The sequence below is a fragment of the Pygocentrus nattereri genome, chromosome 29 (assembly GCF_015220715.1).
Source record: "Pygocentrus nattereri isolate fPygNat1 chromosome 29, fPygNat1.pri, whole genome shotgun sequence".
NCBI lineage: Eukaryota > Metazoa > Chordata > Actinopteri > Characiformes > Serrasalmidae > Pygocentrus > Pygocentrus nattereri.
Genome location: NC_051239.1, coordinates 3245934 through 3263888, shown reverse-complemented (window position 1 = coordinate 3263888; position 17955 = coordinate 3245934). Strand labels below are relative to the sequence as shown.

At 44.8% G+C, this 17955-nt stretch overlaps 1 protein-coding gene across 2 annotated transcripts in view; it reads left to right on the top strand.

Annotated features, from left to right (window-relative positions):
* The window catches only part of ipo11 (importin 11), a 123111-nt gene that overhangs the window by 23553 nt on the left and 81603 nt on the right, over positions 1–17955 (top strand). For both annotated transcript variants that reach the window (XM_037536187.1, XM_037536188.1), the window contains exons 10-13: positions 10497–10689; positions 11601–11753; positions 13748–13791; positions 16426–16516. In XM_037536187.1, coding sequence (XP_037392084.1) covers positions 10497–10689; positions 11601–11753; positions 13748–13791; positions 16426–16516 — 481 coding nt within the window. The remainder of the gene's footprint in view (positions 1–10496; positions 10690–11600; positions 11754–13747; positions 13792–16425; positions 16517–17955) is intronic.

Below are 17955 nucleotides of genomic sequence, written 5' to 3'. Positions count from 1 at the left end.
CTTACAGTTTTACACACACACCTACGCACAAACGCGCACACACACCCCCACCCACACACTTTCTTACACACACACACACACACACACACACACCCACACACACCCAACACACACATACACATACCCACATGAAAACCTACCCATGCATAGATTAGGGGGCGACTATCACTCCAATTGACAACATTTCGAAGCTTATTGACGATGAGGGTCTGTCTGGTGGGGGTTATTAGTTAGATTCGATGATTTTGTGCCTCTTTACGATGTTCAAGGCTGTTTCTACCAAAGGAATGGGGAGATGTCACGTACCACTTTAGGCTCGATTAAGTCTGCGCATCACAACACACACACACACACACACACACGTGCACGCACACACACACACACCTTTCACCTGTATTGATTACACTTCATCTTTAGCTTTAGGTAGTATAAAAATCAGGTATTACAATGTTCTTAGGTGTATTACAATGTATGTTTTCTAAGTGTGTCGGGACGTTCATCTCTGTTGCCCTGACAGTGAGTGCTTGTCTCTCTGGCGAATGCTGTTGGGTGAAGGAGGTCACTTCAGATACGCAGGGTTGTTATAAATTCCTTTGGTAAAACCTTAGCGGTTAGTTCAGACAGGAGCTCAGAGAGTTGAGACTTGGAGAGATAAGCGGGAACTCATTGTCTTGGGAGATGGGAGAAAGAGCGAACCCGAGTCCACGCTCAGGTTTACTGGGGTGATGGGTGCCCTAAAGGCTCTCAAACCTATTTTTATCATTTTTATTCACTTTTGTTAAACTTTTCATATTTAGCATGATTTTTCTGTCTTGATTTCTCCATCCATCCATCCATCCATCCATCCATCCATCCATCCATCGCCATCCGCTTATTCGAGTCCGGGTCGTGGGGGCAGCAGCCTAAGCAAAGAGGCCCAGGCCTCCCTCTCCCCCGCCAACTCCTCCAGCTCTACTGGAGGCGTTCCCAAAACAGTTGAGAGATATAATCCCTCCAACGTGTCCTGGGTCTTCCCTGGGGTCTCCTCCCCGTTGGGCATGTCTGGAACACTTCCCTAGGGATGTGTCTAGAGGCCATCCTTACCAGATGCCTGAACCACCTCAACTGGCTTCTCTCAATGTGGAGGAGCAGCGGCTCTACTACGAGCCTCTCCCGAATCGCCGAGCTTCTCACCCTATCTCTCATTCGGCTGCTTGTATCCGTGATCTCGTTCTTTCGGTCACTACCTAAAGCTTATAACCATAGGTGAGAGCCGGAACGTAGATTGACCAGTAAATTGACAGTTTCACCTTCTGGCTCAGCTCTCTCTCCACCATGACGGACCGGCATAGGGTCCGCATTACTGCAGACGCCGCACCAATCCGCCTGTCAGCCTCTCGCTTCGTCCTTCCTTCACTCGTGAACAAAATCCCGAGATATTTAAACTCCTCCACTTGGGGCAAGAATTCACTCCCGACCTGGACAGAGCATTCCACCCTTTTCTAACTGAGGACCATGGACTCAGATTTAGAGGTGCTGATTTTCATCCCAGCCACTTTACACTCAGCTGCAAACTGGTCCAGAGAGAGCTGGAGGTCGCGGCATGATGATGCCAACAGGACCACATCATCCGCAAAAAGCTGACGTGAAATCTTGAGGCCACCATACTGGACACCCTCCGCCACTTGGCTGTTCCGAGAAATTCTGTCCATAAAAGTTACGAACAGAATCGGTGACAACGGACAGCCCTGGCGGAGCCCAACCGTAACTGGAAACCAATCTGACTTACTGCCCGGCTATACGAACCAAGCTACTGCTCCATTTGTACAGGGACTGAATGGCCCATAACAACGAGCCCCTCACCCTGTACTCCCGGAGCATTCCCCACAGAATCCCCAGAGGGACACAGTCCAATGCCTTCTCCAAATCCACAAAATACATGTCTACTGGTTGGGCAAACTCCCACACACCCTCCAGGACCCTGGTGAGGATAAAAAGCTGGTCCAGTGTTCCACGACCTGGCCGAAAGCCGCATTGTTCCTCTTGTAGCTGAGGTTTGACTATTGGTCGGACTCTCTTTTCCAGTACCCCTGCATAGACCTTACTCCCAATAGTTGAAACACACTCTCCGGTCCCCTTTCTTAAACAGAGGGATCACCACTCCAGTCTGCCATTCCAGGGGGACCACCCCAGATGTCCACGCGATGTTGCAGAGGCGTCAGCCAAGACAGCCCTACAACATCCAGAGCTCTCAGGAATTCCGGGCGGATCTCATCCACCCCCGGTGCTCTGCCACCAAGGAGTTTTCCAACCACCTTGACTACCTCTGCCCGAGTGATGGACGGACCCTCAAACAGACCTCCAAGCTCTGCCTCCTCTAGGGAAGGATAGTTGGTGGGGTTGAGAAGATCCCACTGTATACAGTGTTGGCCGGGAGCCGCTTTCCTTTCCTGGCTGTCTGACTGTTTGCCAGAACCTTCTTGGTGCCTGTCCATAGTCCTTCCCCATGGCCTCACCAAACTCCTCCCACACCAGAGTTTTTGCCTCAGCAACTGCAGAAGCTGTGACCTGCTTGGTCCTTCGGTACACATCTTTTGCCTCTAGTGTCCCACAAGCCAACCAGGCCCGATAGGACTCTTTCTTCAGCTTGACGGCTTCCTTTACCCGAGGTGTCCACCAGCAGGTTTGGGGATTGCCGCCACAACAGGCACCTACAACCTTGCGGCCACAGCTCCAATCCACTGCATCGACAATGGGGGCACAGAACAGGGCCCACTCAGACTTGATGTCACCAGCCGACCTTGGTATGCAGTCGAAGCTCTGTCGGATGTGGGAATTGAAGATCTTTCTAGTATTAAGTAGTTCCTCTGCCAGACGTTCCCAACAAACCCTCACAACACGTTTGGGTCTGCCAGGTCTGTCCGGTATTATCACCTGCAATCTGATCCAACCCACCACTAGGTGGTGATCATTTGACAGCTCCGCTCCTGCCTTCACCCTGGTGTCCAAAATACATGGTAACAAATCTATATCTATCTAAATCTAAATAACCCTCGCGTCCACCGGAGAAAACCCCAACGTACAGGGGAACTATATCTTGTTGGTATCTCTCAGCCAGGGTGAGGCCCTGGTAACCCTAATCCGGGCGAGGGAAAGTGGGTCCTGATGGTCTTCATTGTATCAAATCAAATTTATTTGTATAGTGCTTTTTGCAATGGATGTTGTCACAAAGGAGCTTCACAGAATTCCAGAAAAGACAAAGTTTTAACAAGAATGTACAAAATGTAAAAACCCCCTGCCGGGCAAGCCAGGGGCAACAGTGGCAAGGAAAAACTCCCTCAGAACTGAGGAAGAAACCTTGGGAGGAACCAGGGGGGACCCATCCTCCTCAGGTCAGACTACCTACAAGTGATTATACTACTAATATTAATAGCAGTAATATTGGTATTAGGAATAACTAGGAGTCATTATCATAAAAACTGTTCTGTCCAGCGTTTTTTCCCAATAAACTGGCAAAACTCTTTTTGGACTCAGGTTGGGTTTTTTTACACCACAACAGACAATTTTTTCCATTTTCACAGTCTGGGGTGTATTTTCCACAGCCTGTACTCCGCTAGGTTTTCGCAGGCTGCTTCATTGGCCATTCTCTATTACTGTCTTTTATTTAAAAATTGGGTTCTTCAATTTCTTCCACTGGTGCCACGGCGCTGGATCTCTCCAGTGGTAACATGGCCTCCTAACCAGGCTCCTCTGTTGTAATGGTCTCATACAGCATGACTTACTTGATGGCAGAGTCGATGAGGCGCAGGATGAGGCCTATTGTGCAGGGGATGAGACAGCATCCACAGGTGGTGATGAGAGCTGCTGCTACTGCAGTGGAAACTAAAACAGAAAAGACAAGTGCACCCCACTTCCCAAACCATGATTAGAGTAGGGAGGTTAAGGGGTTATCGATACCAGCATTATCGTGCATTTCCTTGGACAAAGTTTCCAAACCTTGGAGAGCTCTGGTAAAACTACCATCAGGAGAAGTGTTGTTGGGAATGAAAGTACAACAGAAATCACTGAACATTTTATCACACACCACCTCTTTCTGCTAATGGCATATCCAGAGCAATCCTATTTTGCCATGCCATAAGTGATGTAGCCTGCAGCTGTTCATGGACAGCTTTTAAAGTGTCCTGGCTGTGATTAATGAATCGTAGCTTGTTGTAGTAATTAACCCAATCTACATTTTTATTTTTAGTTGGCCACGGAAAAATGTATTCAAACCCTGCAGCAATCTGGTTTTTAGCCTTAAACTTATCTCGAACACCTCTAAGGACCCCTATTGCATCTGTATAAATGGAGTTATCAAACGCTCACGGTGCTGAAACATCGCGTTTCTGACGGTGGTGGTGTTTGAGCTTCCCAGGCAGTGTGGAGAAGGCCGCGGTGGGGAGAATGTGAAAGGGCATAAGGAGCTGTACCAAGGCACAGGAGCCCTGCCAGGACTGGGGCAGCACCGCCCTCAGCGTCCTGTCCCCACATAGCCACCACAAATCAGCGCGTGCGATTGTATGGTTGGTGAACCACTCAGACTGGCAACCACCAGCGTTGGTGGTGATGTCAGTGGTATATGCACACCAGGGAAGCGTTGTGGCATTCTTCCAACCAGAGGACCTAGAAGCAGGTGTAATTTCCGTGTAAGGCTAGAACACCAGGCGGCATAGTGAACACCTTTCACAACAAAGAGCCCGTAGGTGATAATAATTAAGCAGTACAGTGCCAGTCTGGCCATGGTCAGATTTATTTCGTGGTCAGAGAGTTCTCGTACCTTCTTACAGTGAGAGAGATGAATCCAGGAGGGACGTTCAGCTATTTTTACAGCTGTGGGGGTTGTTAGCAGCACTTAGAATGGTCCCTCCCACCGTGGGTCTGCCCAGGACTTCTTTTTATGACCTTTATGAAGACCCAGTCACCAGGTTCGACTTCTGCATCTGTTCCCCTTCGACCTGTATAGGAGGATTTTTAACAGAGAGAAAATTCAGTTTATTCAACATGTTCATATAGTCGGCCAAATTCTCTTCTGCTTCTTCACTCCCCTTTAATAAGGATCTAAATTGAGGAATGAACCCATTTTCACCTGGAATTATGTGCATGTTCAAATGTTACTAGTGGGAGACAGTAGACCCAATTTTTTCCTGTCTCTTCTGTTGTCTTTCGGAGTTTAGCCTTTATAGTGCCATTGTGTCTTTCTACCAAACCTGCTGATTGGGCGTGGTAAGCACAATGATTCTTTAGTTCTATGTGTAATGCTTTACCCACATGCGCGACAAGATTCGCCATTATCACTATATGTTCTCTGAGGTATTCCGTACCTGGGGATTATTTATTTCACCAATGCCTTTGCCACAGTCCAATGCACCTGGATTAGCACAGGGAAATATTTCAACCCATTTTGTGAGTGCGTCTGTAATTACTAGGAAATACTTCTTCCATTCACATGTATTCAATTCTATGAAATCCATACATATGTGCTGAAAGGGCTACTGTGGTTTGGAAACTTGCCTCTTTTAGGTCTGAAATTTCCCTGTGGGTTGTTTCTTGCACAGATCTCACACACTAAGCAGAAATTTTCTGAGTAATTTGTGAACCCATAGGCTGTGAATACTTGATTTATGGTATGCACCACCCCCCTGTTGAGACATGGCAAGGGCCATGGCTCAATAGAGCAGCATAACTAAATAAGTTTTTTTGGAAGGATGGGCTTCCCTTGGGGTCAACAGTGGATGTTAGTCATTAAGTTTCGCCCCATACTTCGGCCACTGCTGTTTTTCTAAAGTAGGGGAAACTCTTAGCATCTCTGCCAAGACCTCCTCATCCAGTTGTGTGTGTGTCTCGGAGAAGAGGAGGGATGCGGGCGAGCTGCCGAGTGCAGCCCGTTTCGCTTCTTCATCTTCCCTGTGATTACCTCTGGAAACAGGATCTAGTGCGCGTGTGTGTGCAGCACATTTACAAACAGCAAGCTGTTTAGGCAGTTGGATGGAATCTAATAAATTGTGAATAAGATCTTTGTCATTAATACTTTTACCCGAAGAGGTGGTCATACCTCGGTTCTTGCATTGTTGGGCAAAGGTATGGATTGTGGAAAATGCAAATCGTAACAGATTGGTTGGCCCCAAGTTTGCATGCCCCTGTTAGAGCGATTAGCTCTGCTGCTTGAGCAGAGAGATGGCTGGGCAATTTGCCAGACTTAAGTGTTTTGTCAAGGGTGACAACAGCAAACCCAGTAACATTTGTGCCATCGGGGAGTTTGCTGCTAGAACCATCCACAAACGTGGTAATGTCACTATTGGCTAAGGGCTGATCCATGAGAACAACACGAGGCAACACACTTTCAGCAATTTGAGCCAAACAGTTATGCGGAGTGTCTTCAGAGGCATTCGGCGTAAGTGTTGAGGGGTTTAGGCCTGTGCATCTTTCAATGGTGAAATGGGGTGGCGAGAGCAGGGTGGTCGTGCATGACAGATGTCTAGAAGGACAGAGATAAGAAATTTTGTTCTGTAAGAGAATAACAGAAACTGCATGCATCAAAACTAAACTGTGAAACAATAACACTGAAGCCGAAGCTTGAACTGCAAGAGAAGCAGCCACAACTGCCTGCACACAGGGCGGCAAGGCCCTGGCTACAGGGTCTAATGTAGAAGAATAGAGGGCTACAGGGCGCGCCTTCTGTCCATGCGTTTGTGTCATGACAGGAGTCATGAAGCCATTCCTACAATCTGAAAAAAGTTTGAGTAATTTGGGAGACCCAACTGAAACAAATGCGCCCTCCGCCTCGGGTGTCCACACAGTAGAGTCATGTGCAGCCAAGGGCTGTGAGCAAATGAGATCGGGGGCTGTTAGTTCAGCATAATTAGCGATCCAACTCCGACAGTAGTTGGTCATACCCAGAAAAGATATCATTTGATGCTTAGTTTGTGGCTTAGGTGCTTGGAGGATAGCAGTTTTTCGGGCTTCATCAATGTGTCTGCCTTTATGAGAGAGAATATCGCCCAAATACTTTACTTGCTTTTTGCAAAGTTGTAATTTGTCTTACCTGGCTTTGTGGCCGTTCTCCGCTAAGAAATGGAGAAGGGCAACCGTGTCAGTCCACTGGACTGCACTGGAATAGAAAAGAAAGCATTACTGATGTCCACCACTGTGAAAAATGTGTTATCTGGGAGTAGACCATTCAAAAGCGTCTGTGGATCGGGCACCGTGGGTGCGCGAGGAATCACAGCTTTATTTACAGCTTGTAAATCTTGGACTGTCCTCCACCCAGAGGATGTTGTTGCCTTTTTAACAGGAAACAGTGGTGTGTTACATGGGGAGTCAGGGCATTCAATTAATACCCCTGATTTTAACAAATCAACAATGATTGGAGCTATGCCAGCCCCTGCTTCAGGCTTGAGTGGATACTGTCTCTGATGTGGTCGAAACGAAGACTTGGGTGTAACAGAAATAGGAAGAACACCTTTAACGAGGCCGACATCAGCCTCGCCTTTCGACCACAGGTTTTTAGGAACAGTACTCAGCCTAGCAGCCTCACTTTCAGTGAGGGAGAAAATGTCTCATGAATCTTTCTGTACAGAGCTGGCGAGGTGCACATGTGGAGTTGCATGTGTAACTCAATTTAGTTGCATGCGAAAAGCGTGCAGTGGAATGTTGAACTCCCGGGGAATACTCGCGCCATTTGCAAGCCTTTTCACAGCCAGTGACAGAGGCACCCACGTCATTCCAGCTGTGTTTTGGCTCTTTTGAAGTGGAAACGTGAGGCACTGTGCGCCCGCGATGGAGCGGTTGTATGTCGGGCTGTAATTTGCATACAGTGCCACACATTCCACGGCCAGACCAGTGCAATGTTGGCAGTGTGACAGTAGTACATTCAGTCTTAAAGAAGCGCTCTTCATATTAGGGATCACGGCCACTGGTGTGTTTGAAAAACATTGTGCAGTGCAGTGCAGACCCTGCGGGTGCATTAATTCTTGCATTAATTGCTCCCACATAACCCACTTCACGGGCTTTGTCAAGAAGAGCTTGAATAATGGAACTTGGGCCCGTGTTGACAAAGGCTAGCGAGTACCAGTAATGGGGAGCTGATATCTCTTCCAAGACCATTGCAAGCTCTGCACAGCACTTCATGACCCTTTATGTCTAAAATGACCACAGGTTTTGATTTTGAACTGAGTAGAAATGTCTTTACATGCATCAAACAAACATAGAATATAATACTGATCTGCTCATTAACGTAGAGTATAATACTGATCTCATTAACGTAGAGTATAATACCGATCTGCTCATTAACGTAGAGAATAATACTGATCTCATTAATGTAGAGTATAATACCGATCTGCTCATTAACGTAGAGTATAATACTGATCTCATTAACGTAGAGTATAATACTGATCTGCTCATTAACGTAGAGAATAATACTGATCTCATTAATGTAGAGTATAATACCGATCTGCTCATTAACGTAGAGTATAATACTGATCTCATTAACGTAGAGTATAATACCGATCTGCTCATTAACGTAGAGAATAATACTGATCTCATTAATGTAGAGTATAATACCGATCTGCTCATTAACGTAGAGTATAATACCGATCTGCTCATTAACGTAGAGTATAATACTGATCTCATTAACGTAGAGTATAATACTGATCTGCTCATTAACGTAGAGTATAATACCGATCTCATTAATGTAGAGTATAATACCGATCTCATTAATGTAGAGTATAATACCGATCTGCTCATTAACGTAGAGTATAATACTGATCTCATTAACGTAGAGTATAATACTGATCTGCTCATTAACGTAGAGAATAATACTGATCTGCCTGCTCATTAATGTAGAGTATAATACCGATCTGCTCATTAACGTAGAGTATAATACTGATCTCATTAACGTAGAGTATAATACCGATCTGCTCATTAACGTAGAGAATAATACTGATCTCATTAATGTAGAGTATAATACCGATCTGCTCATTAACGTAGAGTATAATACTGATCTCATTAACGTAGAGTATAATACTGATCTGCTCATTAACGTAGAGAATAATACTGATCTCATTAATGTAGAGTATAATACCGATCTGCTCATTAACGTAGAGTATAATACCGATCTGCTCATTAACGTAGAGTATAATACCGATCTGCTCATTAACGTAGAGTATAATACTGATCTCATTAACGTAGAGTATAATACTGATCTGCTCATTAACGTAGAGTATAATACCGATCTCATTAATGTAGAGTATAATACCGATCTCATTAATGTAGAGTATAATACCGATCTGCTCATTAACGTAGAGTATAATACTGATCTCATTAACGTAGAGTATAATACTGATCTGCTCATTAACGTAGAGAATAATACTGATCTGCCTGCTCATTAATGTAGAGTATAATACCGATCTGCTCATTAACGTAGAGTATAATACTGATCTCATTAACGTAGAGTATAATACTGATCTGCTCATTAACGTAGAGTATAATACTGATCTCATTAACGTAGAGTATAATACCGATCTGCTCATTAACGTAGAGTATAATACCGATCTGCCTGCTCATTAATGTAGAGTATAATACCGATCTGCTCATTAACGTAGAGTATAATACTGATCTCATTAACGTAGAGTATAATACTGATCTGCTCATTAACGTAGAGTATAATACTGATCTCATTAACGTAGAGTATAATACCGATCTCATTAATGTAGAGTATAATACCGATCTGCTCATTAACGTAGAGTATAATACTGATCTCATTAACGTAGAGTATAATACCGATCTCATTAATGTAGAGTATAATACTGATCTGCTCATTAACGTAGAGTATAATACTGATCTCATTAACGTAGAGTATAATACTGATCTCATTAACGTAGAGTATAATACTGATCTGCTCATTAACGTAGAGTATAATACTGATCTCATTAACGTAGAGTATAATACCGATCTGCTCATTAACGTAGAGTATAATACTGATCTCATTAACGTAGAGTATAATACCGATCTGCTCATTAACGTAGAGTATAATACTGATCTCATTAACGTAGAGTATAATACTGATCTGCTCATTAACGTAGAGTATAATACTGATCTCATTAACGTAGAGTATAATACCGATCTGCTCATTAACGTAGAGTATAATACTGATCTCATTAACGTAGAGTATAATACTGATCTGCTCATTAACGTAGAGTATAATACCGATCTCATTAATGTAGAGTATAATACCGATCTGCTCATTAACGTAGAGTATAATACTGATCTCATTAACGTAGAGTATAATACCGATCTGCTCATTAACGTAGAGTATAATACCGATCTGCCTGCTCATTAACGTAGAGTATAATACCGATCTGCTCATTAACGTAGAGTATAATACCGATCTGCCTGCTCATTAATGTAGAGTATAATACCGATTTTAACAGTAATTAAACAGGTTTGTTTGTTTATTTGTTTGTTTGTTTCTTGTGGTATAGCTGCTGGACTTCCTGGAGTACCACCCTTTCCCGTTCATCCCTCTGATCCAGCGCTGTCTGGAGTTCTCGGTCAGCTTCGTATTCACAGCGGCGGGAGATGGTCTGCTGTTCGAGAGGTTCATCGTCCAGTGCATGAACCTCATCAAGAGCATCGTGAAGAACGAGGCCTACAGACCCGACAAGAACATCGAGGGTGTGTTTACCTTCTGTGTCCCCATCTTATCACCACTTATAGAGATATGGAGTGTTTTGGATATTTGTTCATCATGAATTGATGCAGCCTCTGTTCATCTGACAGGAGTTTATGTAGATTACTAATTATTTGTTATTATTTACACTAATTATTGGTAATTAATTTGTTCAAATTTTTGGTAAATTTTAATAATAATTGTTGGTAATAATGTATGCTAATTATTGATAATTATTCCCACTAATAATTAGTAATTATTTATCATTGTTTATGCTAATTATATATTTACGGTGGGTCAGACGAGTGTATTTGAATCATTTCATACATTTATCTGCCAACATCCTGGTTACACGTTATCAGAAACGTTGATCTCCAACGTTTGAACTATAATATTATGTAAATTAGTTTTATTACTGAAGTTAAAATTTGGATTTTTTAAATTTGAAATATTACTACAAATTTCACCTACTTCAGCGTTTTCACTGTCAGTAAAGATTATAATGCAAACACACAAAACCAACTAATTGTTAGTTACAGCATTTTACTGTAATCTCACTGTACAGTGACTGTATGTGGTGTTTGTTAATCTGCAGTCTATGCTGTTTTAATCTCACTGTACAGTGACTGTATGTGATGTTAATCTGAGGTCCATGCTGTTTTAATCTCACTGTACAGTGACTGTATGTGATGTTAATCTGAGGTCCATGCTGTTTTAATCTCACTGTACAGTGACTGTATGTGATGTTAATCTGAGGTTTATGCTGTTTTAATCTCACTGTACAGTGACTGTATGTGATGTTAATCTGAGGTTCATGCTGTTGTAATCTCACTGTACAGTGACTGTATGTGATGTTAATCTGAGGTTTATGCTGTTGTAATCTCAGTGGCTGTGTGTGTTGATGCGTTTGTTACAGACAGTAAACCTGAAGTTCTGGAAGCTCATAAGATTAAAACGGCGTTCTTCACCCACCCGACGCTGACTGAGATCGCTAAGAGACTCGTGTCCAAGTATTTCCTGCTGACGGAGGAGGAGCTGGTCATGTGGGAGGAGGATCCCGAGGGCTTCGGTACGTCGACGTGAAAGTTACCGTGATGTAAACGCTGACGTGAAGCTTTCGGCGCGAAGAGTAGAAGTTAATGGAGCGCAGCTGTGAAGTCACATGATCGTTAACGTGTTGTAAAGGTCGATGCATCGTGATTGTTAAAGTGGCGTAAATGTTCATGGTAGAAGTGTTGAAGTGACGTGATCGTGAGAAACACACGAAGGTTAGTGTGACGGAAGTTAGTTTGCCATAGTCGTTGATTCGATGTGAACGTTGACGTGAGGTCATTTAGTAGATCCAACGTGATGCAGTTACTAACGTGACATAATCGTTAATGCTATTTAAAATATCACGTGACCTGATTATTAGTTTGGTCCAGCTGTTAAACGTTAATGTAACTTCATCGTTAACGTGACGTTATGCTTAAATAGACGCAGTTATTAAATGTTAATGTGACTGTTTGAGGGTGGGTGTGTTCATAGCGTAAGACACGCCCACTTTACTCTGATAGCTGCTCCCAGAAGCCTCGTATTGATCATTATCAGTTGTTTCAGTGGAGCCGCTCTGTTTATGTGCAGTGATTTATGCTGTACAGCTTTTCTCTGAATCAGCGTGAAGGTCAGTGAGAGGCGTGACGGAGATGAAGTTCAGTGAAGCTCCTCGTTCTCCTGTCACGGTGAGGAGGCGTCGTGCTGCTGCCTGAGAGGTTAAACCAGCTCCTGAAATGTGGAGTTGATGCTAATTCAGTTTGAGATGAGTTGGAGCATCGGGGCGTTTCTGACTGAAGGCCAGACCGTTCCTCGCTCAGCTGTGACCTGCGGCTCAGAGAGGCTTTAAAACCTTAAAGCAGGTTCCTCTGATCTCCTGTTGACCTCCTGCTTTATAAACACACTGAGAACCAAGTTCTGTGTTCCTGGGACTATTCAGGAACCCAGTCAGATCTTGAAGAGCTGAACGATCATTTATTAACCGATGAATCTATTGACTGTTTTATTGATGCATCCATTGATCTAAATGAAAGGTGTCAGGTGGTATAAACGAGCAACTGTGATGAATCACATTATTTTAGTCACAATTAATCTCATCCGCCTGTTTATAAAGCGGTGCATTGTGTTAAAGCAATAGGACAAAAGAAACTCCATCAGAATTTATTTTAGTAATTTTATTTTCATTGTGCTGTTATTTTTTAATCCTCATCATGTACCATTAATTTGAAGCTACCGTTAATCTGAATCTGTACCGTTAATCTGAACCTGTACCATTAATCTTAACCTATTATGTTAATGGGAATCTGAATCTGTACCATTCACCTGAGTTTGTACTGTTATTCTCAGTCTGTTCTAATAATCGGAACCTGTACCATTAATCTTAACCTATACCGTTAATCTGAACCCGTTCCTTTAATCTGAGTCTTTGCCATTATTCTGATCCTGTACCGTTAATCTGAGTCTGTGCCATTATTCTGATCCTGTACCGTTAATCTGAACCCGTTCCTTTAATCTGAGTCTGTTCTATTATTCTGATCCTGTACCGTTAATCTGAGTCTGTACCATTAATCTTAACCTATACCGTTAATCTGAACCTGTTCCTTTAATCTGAGTCTGTTCTATTATTCTGATCCTGTACCGTTAATCTGAGTCTGTGCCATTAATCTGAGTCTGTGCCGTTAATCTGAACCCGTTCCTTTAATCTGAGTCTATTCTGAGTCTGTGCGTTTAATCTGAGTCTGTTCTATTAATTAAACAGTGTGTTGTTAATATGTGGAGAGAAAACGTGACGGTACCAGAAGATCTGCAGGTGTGTCTGGTTCTGTTGAGCGTAATGAGAGCAGATTGAGAGTCGGAGCTGATCAGTTCAGGGAGGATGTTGAGGGAATAGTTTGATGGATGATGAGTTTAAACAGCAGGAGACGCAGTGACTCCTCAGCGTCTTCACAGCTGGTGGATCCCGACCTGTTCAGGCTGTAACGTCACCTCAGTGAGTGAAGCTGATCGATCCTCTGTTTTCTTCTTCTTTAGCCGTGGAAGAGACTGGAGGGGATTCATGGAAGTACAGTCTGAGGGTGAGTGACACACGCTCTCCAACACACTCTCCGACACACGCTCTCCGACACACTCTCCGACACACGCTCTCCGACACACACACTCCAACACATGCTGTTTAACCCGCTCTCCGACACGCACTCTAACATATTCTCCAGTACGTTCTTCAACATGTTCTCCGTCGTGCTTCCCAGCATGCTTTCCAACATATACTCTCCATCACGGTCACCATCACACACAAAGTCAGGTTCTCTAAGAGGCTCTCTGACACTCTCACTACAGATTCTCTCCAGCACGTTCTCCAGCGTTTGCTTGTTCCCCTCTGGCGTGTTTGATTTGGAGCGGGTTTTTTGAAGTATCTTCTCTGTTTGCAGCTGATTTGTTCTGGTGGTATCTGCTCGGCTCAGTCCGTCTTGCATTCTCCAGCCGTGACGCCATGATTCTCCTTGCAGGTTATTCAGGAACAGCATTTGTTTATCTTCTGTTTGGAGAGCAGGGAGATTGCGGCGTCTCACTGAGACCGTTTAAAGCTTTTCTTCTCATTCAGACAGAGAAACTCCTCAGAGTGAGATAGGAACCTGTCCATCATGCTCAGCCTTCACCGCTCCTCTCCTTCCAGCAGAAGGTCAGGAAATGCAAAGTTTGAAAAAACAGATTTTTTAAATGTATTCTATCATTTTGTGTTTTGTGGTCATTTTAGGCAAGAACCTGTTAGAATTAATGAGTTTCTTTATATCAGTGTCCATTGCAATAAATCACCAACTGAACGTTATTTGTTTTATTATTAAACACTTTTTTGGTATCACAGTTTTTGAGCTAGAACCCCTAAACATTGTAGATTTGTACAACCCCTGTGAGAACAGTGCACTTGTGCTTTTGGAACCAATTGCACTTACAGTTTAGTCAAACGTCTCGACCCAAACGACCAAACGAAAATGAGTAGCGGACCTTTATGGAGCTGCTTTGGTCACTGGGGCTCAGTCATGCTAGAACAGGGAAGGTTCTTCCCCAAACTGTTCCCACAAAGTTGGAAGCTACAGCTGTCCAAAATGTCTTGCTCTGCTGAAGCATTAAGGTTCCCCTTCACTGGAGCTAAGGGTTCTAGACCAACCTGTGAAAACAGCCCCAGATCATCATCCCTCTTCCACCAAACTTCACAGCTGGCACAGTTCAGTCAGGCAGGTACACCACTGCACTCCACGCTTTGCACTGCGCTTGGTGATGTAAGGCTTGGATGCAGCTGCTCGGCCATGGAAACCCATTCCATGAAGCTCTCTACGCTGTTCTTGAGCTGATCTGAAGACCACATGAAGTTTGGAGGTCTGTAGTGATTGACTCTGCAGAAAGTTGGTGACCTCTGCACACTATGTCCCTCAGCATCCGCTGACCGCTCTGTCATTTTACGTGGCCGACCACTTCGTGGCTGAGTTGCTGTCGTTCCCAATCGCTTCCACTTTGTTATAATCCCACTGACAGTGGACTGTGGAATATTTAGTGGGCCTGAGACCACTTTGAACATCCAGGATTTTATCCATTTAACCTGGAAATGAACAGCAGAGCGTTCTGGACTTTGGAGACGTCAGAGGGAGCAGAGACGTGAGCTGGCGCGACGGTGCTGAGGGTTCTGCTCTGGTTCTGTGAGGTTCACAGTCACTTCCTACAGCAGATCTGCTAAACATCACAATCAGCGATGCAGATCACACTCAGCCCACTCACCTGCGGTCGGCACTGTCCCGTTAGCGGTCACTCCTCTCCTGCCCCGATAACTGACCTCATTGATTTTTCCCTTGTGGTATTGATTATGTGAGGAACACTGTTGTTGTCAGTGATGTGTTGAGCTCCATGGCCAGATCTGTAAAGCTAATGTGACCTCTAAGTGACCCCTGCCCTGCTGTCCACTGCTCCATTAACACTGACCCACACTCAGGCCTCACTGACACTTCACAAATTAGTGGGTATCACTCTGAGCGGAGTGACACAGAACCGCTTAGAACATCTTTGTGTGAGTAAACGACCTCTACAGTGTTGATTTAACGTTGTCCTTGTTTTCTCCTTATTTTTCCTCTTCCCTCATCTGTTCTTCTCTTTCCTCCTCTCTTCTCCTCTCTGCTCCTCTTTCCTCCTCTCTGCTCCTCTTTCCTCCTTTCTTCTCCCCTCTGCTCCTTTCCTCCTCTCTCATCTCTACTCCTCATTCCTCCTCTCTTCTCCTCTGTGCTCCTCTTTCCTCCTCTCTTTTTCTCTTTCCTCCTCTCTTCTCTGTGCTCCTCTTTCCTCCTCTCTTCTCCTCTCTGCTCCTCTTTCCTCCTCTCTTTTTCTCTCTGCTCCTCTTTCCTCCTCTCTGCTCCTCTTTCCTCCTCTCTTCTCCTCTTTTCTTCTCTTTCCTCCTCTCTTCTCCTCTCTGCTCCTCTTTCCTCCTCTCTGCTTCTGTTTCTTCCTCTCTTCTACTCTTTCCTCCTCTCTTCTCCTCTTTCCTCCTCTCTTCTCCTCATTTTTTTCTTTTACCCCCTAATTTCTCCTCTTTTCCCCTGATTTCTCTTTTCTCCTCTTTTCCCCTCATTTCTCTTTTCTCCTCTTTTCCCCTCTCTTCTCCTCTTTTCCCCTCATTTCTCCTCTTTTCTCCCCGGTTCTCCCTGTCTGTCCTGTTGGATGTCCAGCCATGTACGGAGGTGCTGTTCCTGGATATTTTCCACAGTTACAGTCAGACTCTGACTCCAGTTCTGCTGGAGATGATGCAGAACCTGCAAGGTGAGATATTTGCATTCAGGCTAATGGCGTATATATGGTTTAACGATGCAGTGTTCCGGAGGGGCTGGGTCTAATGGTCAGTTTATCAATAGTCTCCGTGAAGTCAATAAATAAAGCTTATTTTTCATGCAGCAATAAAAACCACTGACACTCCACACCTTACAGCAGCACACAGCCGTACACATCAGCACACAGCAATACACAGCCGTACACATCAGCACACAGCCGTACACAGCAGCACACAGCAATACACAGCCGTACACATCAGCACACAGCCGTACACAGCAGCACACAGCAATACACAGCCGTACACATCAGCACACAGCCGTACACAGCAGCACACAGCTGTACACAGCAGCACACAGCAATACACAGCCGTACACGGCAGCACACAGCAATACACAGGAGTACACAGCAGCACACAGCAATACACAGCCGTACACGGCAGCACACAGCAATACACAGGAGTACACAGCAGCACACAGCAGCACACAGGAGTACACAGCAACACACAGCAATACACGACAGCACACAGCAGCACACAGCCGTACACAGCAGCACACAGGAGTAGACAGCAGCACACAGCAGCACACAGCAGCACACAGCCGTACACAGCAGCACACAGCCGTACACAGCAGCACACAGGAGTAGACAGCAGCACACAGGAGTAGACAGCAGCACACAGGAGTAGACAGCAGCACACAGGAGTAGACAGCAGCACACAGGAGTACACAGCAGCACACAGCAATACACGACAGCACACAGCCGTACACAGCAGCACACAGGAGTACACAGCAACACACAGCAATACACGACAGCACACAGCAGCACACAGCCGTACACAGCAGCACACAGGAGTAGACAGCAGCACACAGCAGCACACAGCAGCACACAGGAGTAGACAGCAGCACACAGGAGTAGACAGCAGCACACAGGAGTACACAGCAGCACACAGGAGTACACAGCAACACACAGCAATACACGACAGCACACAGCCGTACACAGCAGCACACAGGAGTAGACAGCAGCACACAGCAGCACACAGGAGTACACAGCAGCACACAGCAATACACGACAGCACACAGCAGCACACAGCCGTACACAGCAGCACACAGGAGTACACAGCAATACACAGCAGCACACAGCTGTACACAGCAACACACAGCAATACACAGCCGTACACAGCAATACACAGCCGTACACAGCAATACACAGCAGCACACAGCAATACACAGCAGCACACATCAGCACATGGCACAAGAGTACACAGGAGTACACTGCATGAAGACACATTCTGGCACACACACTAATACACATATCTATATATATATACAGTGGGGAGAACAAGTATTTGATACACTGCTGATTTTTCAGGTTTCCCACTTGCAAAGCATGTAGAAGACTGTAATTTTTATCATAGGTACTCTTCAACTGTGAGT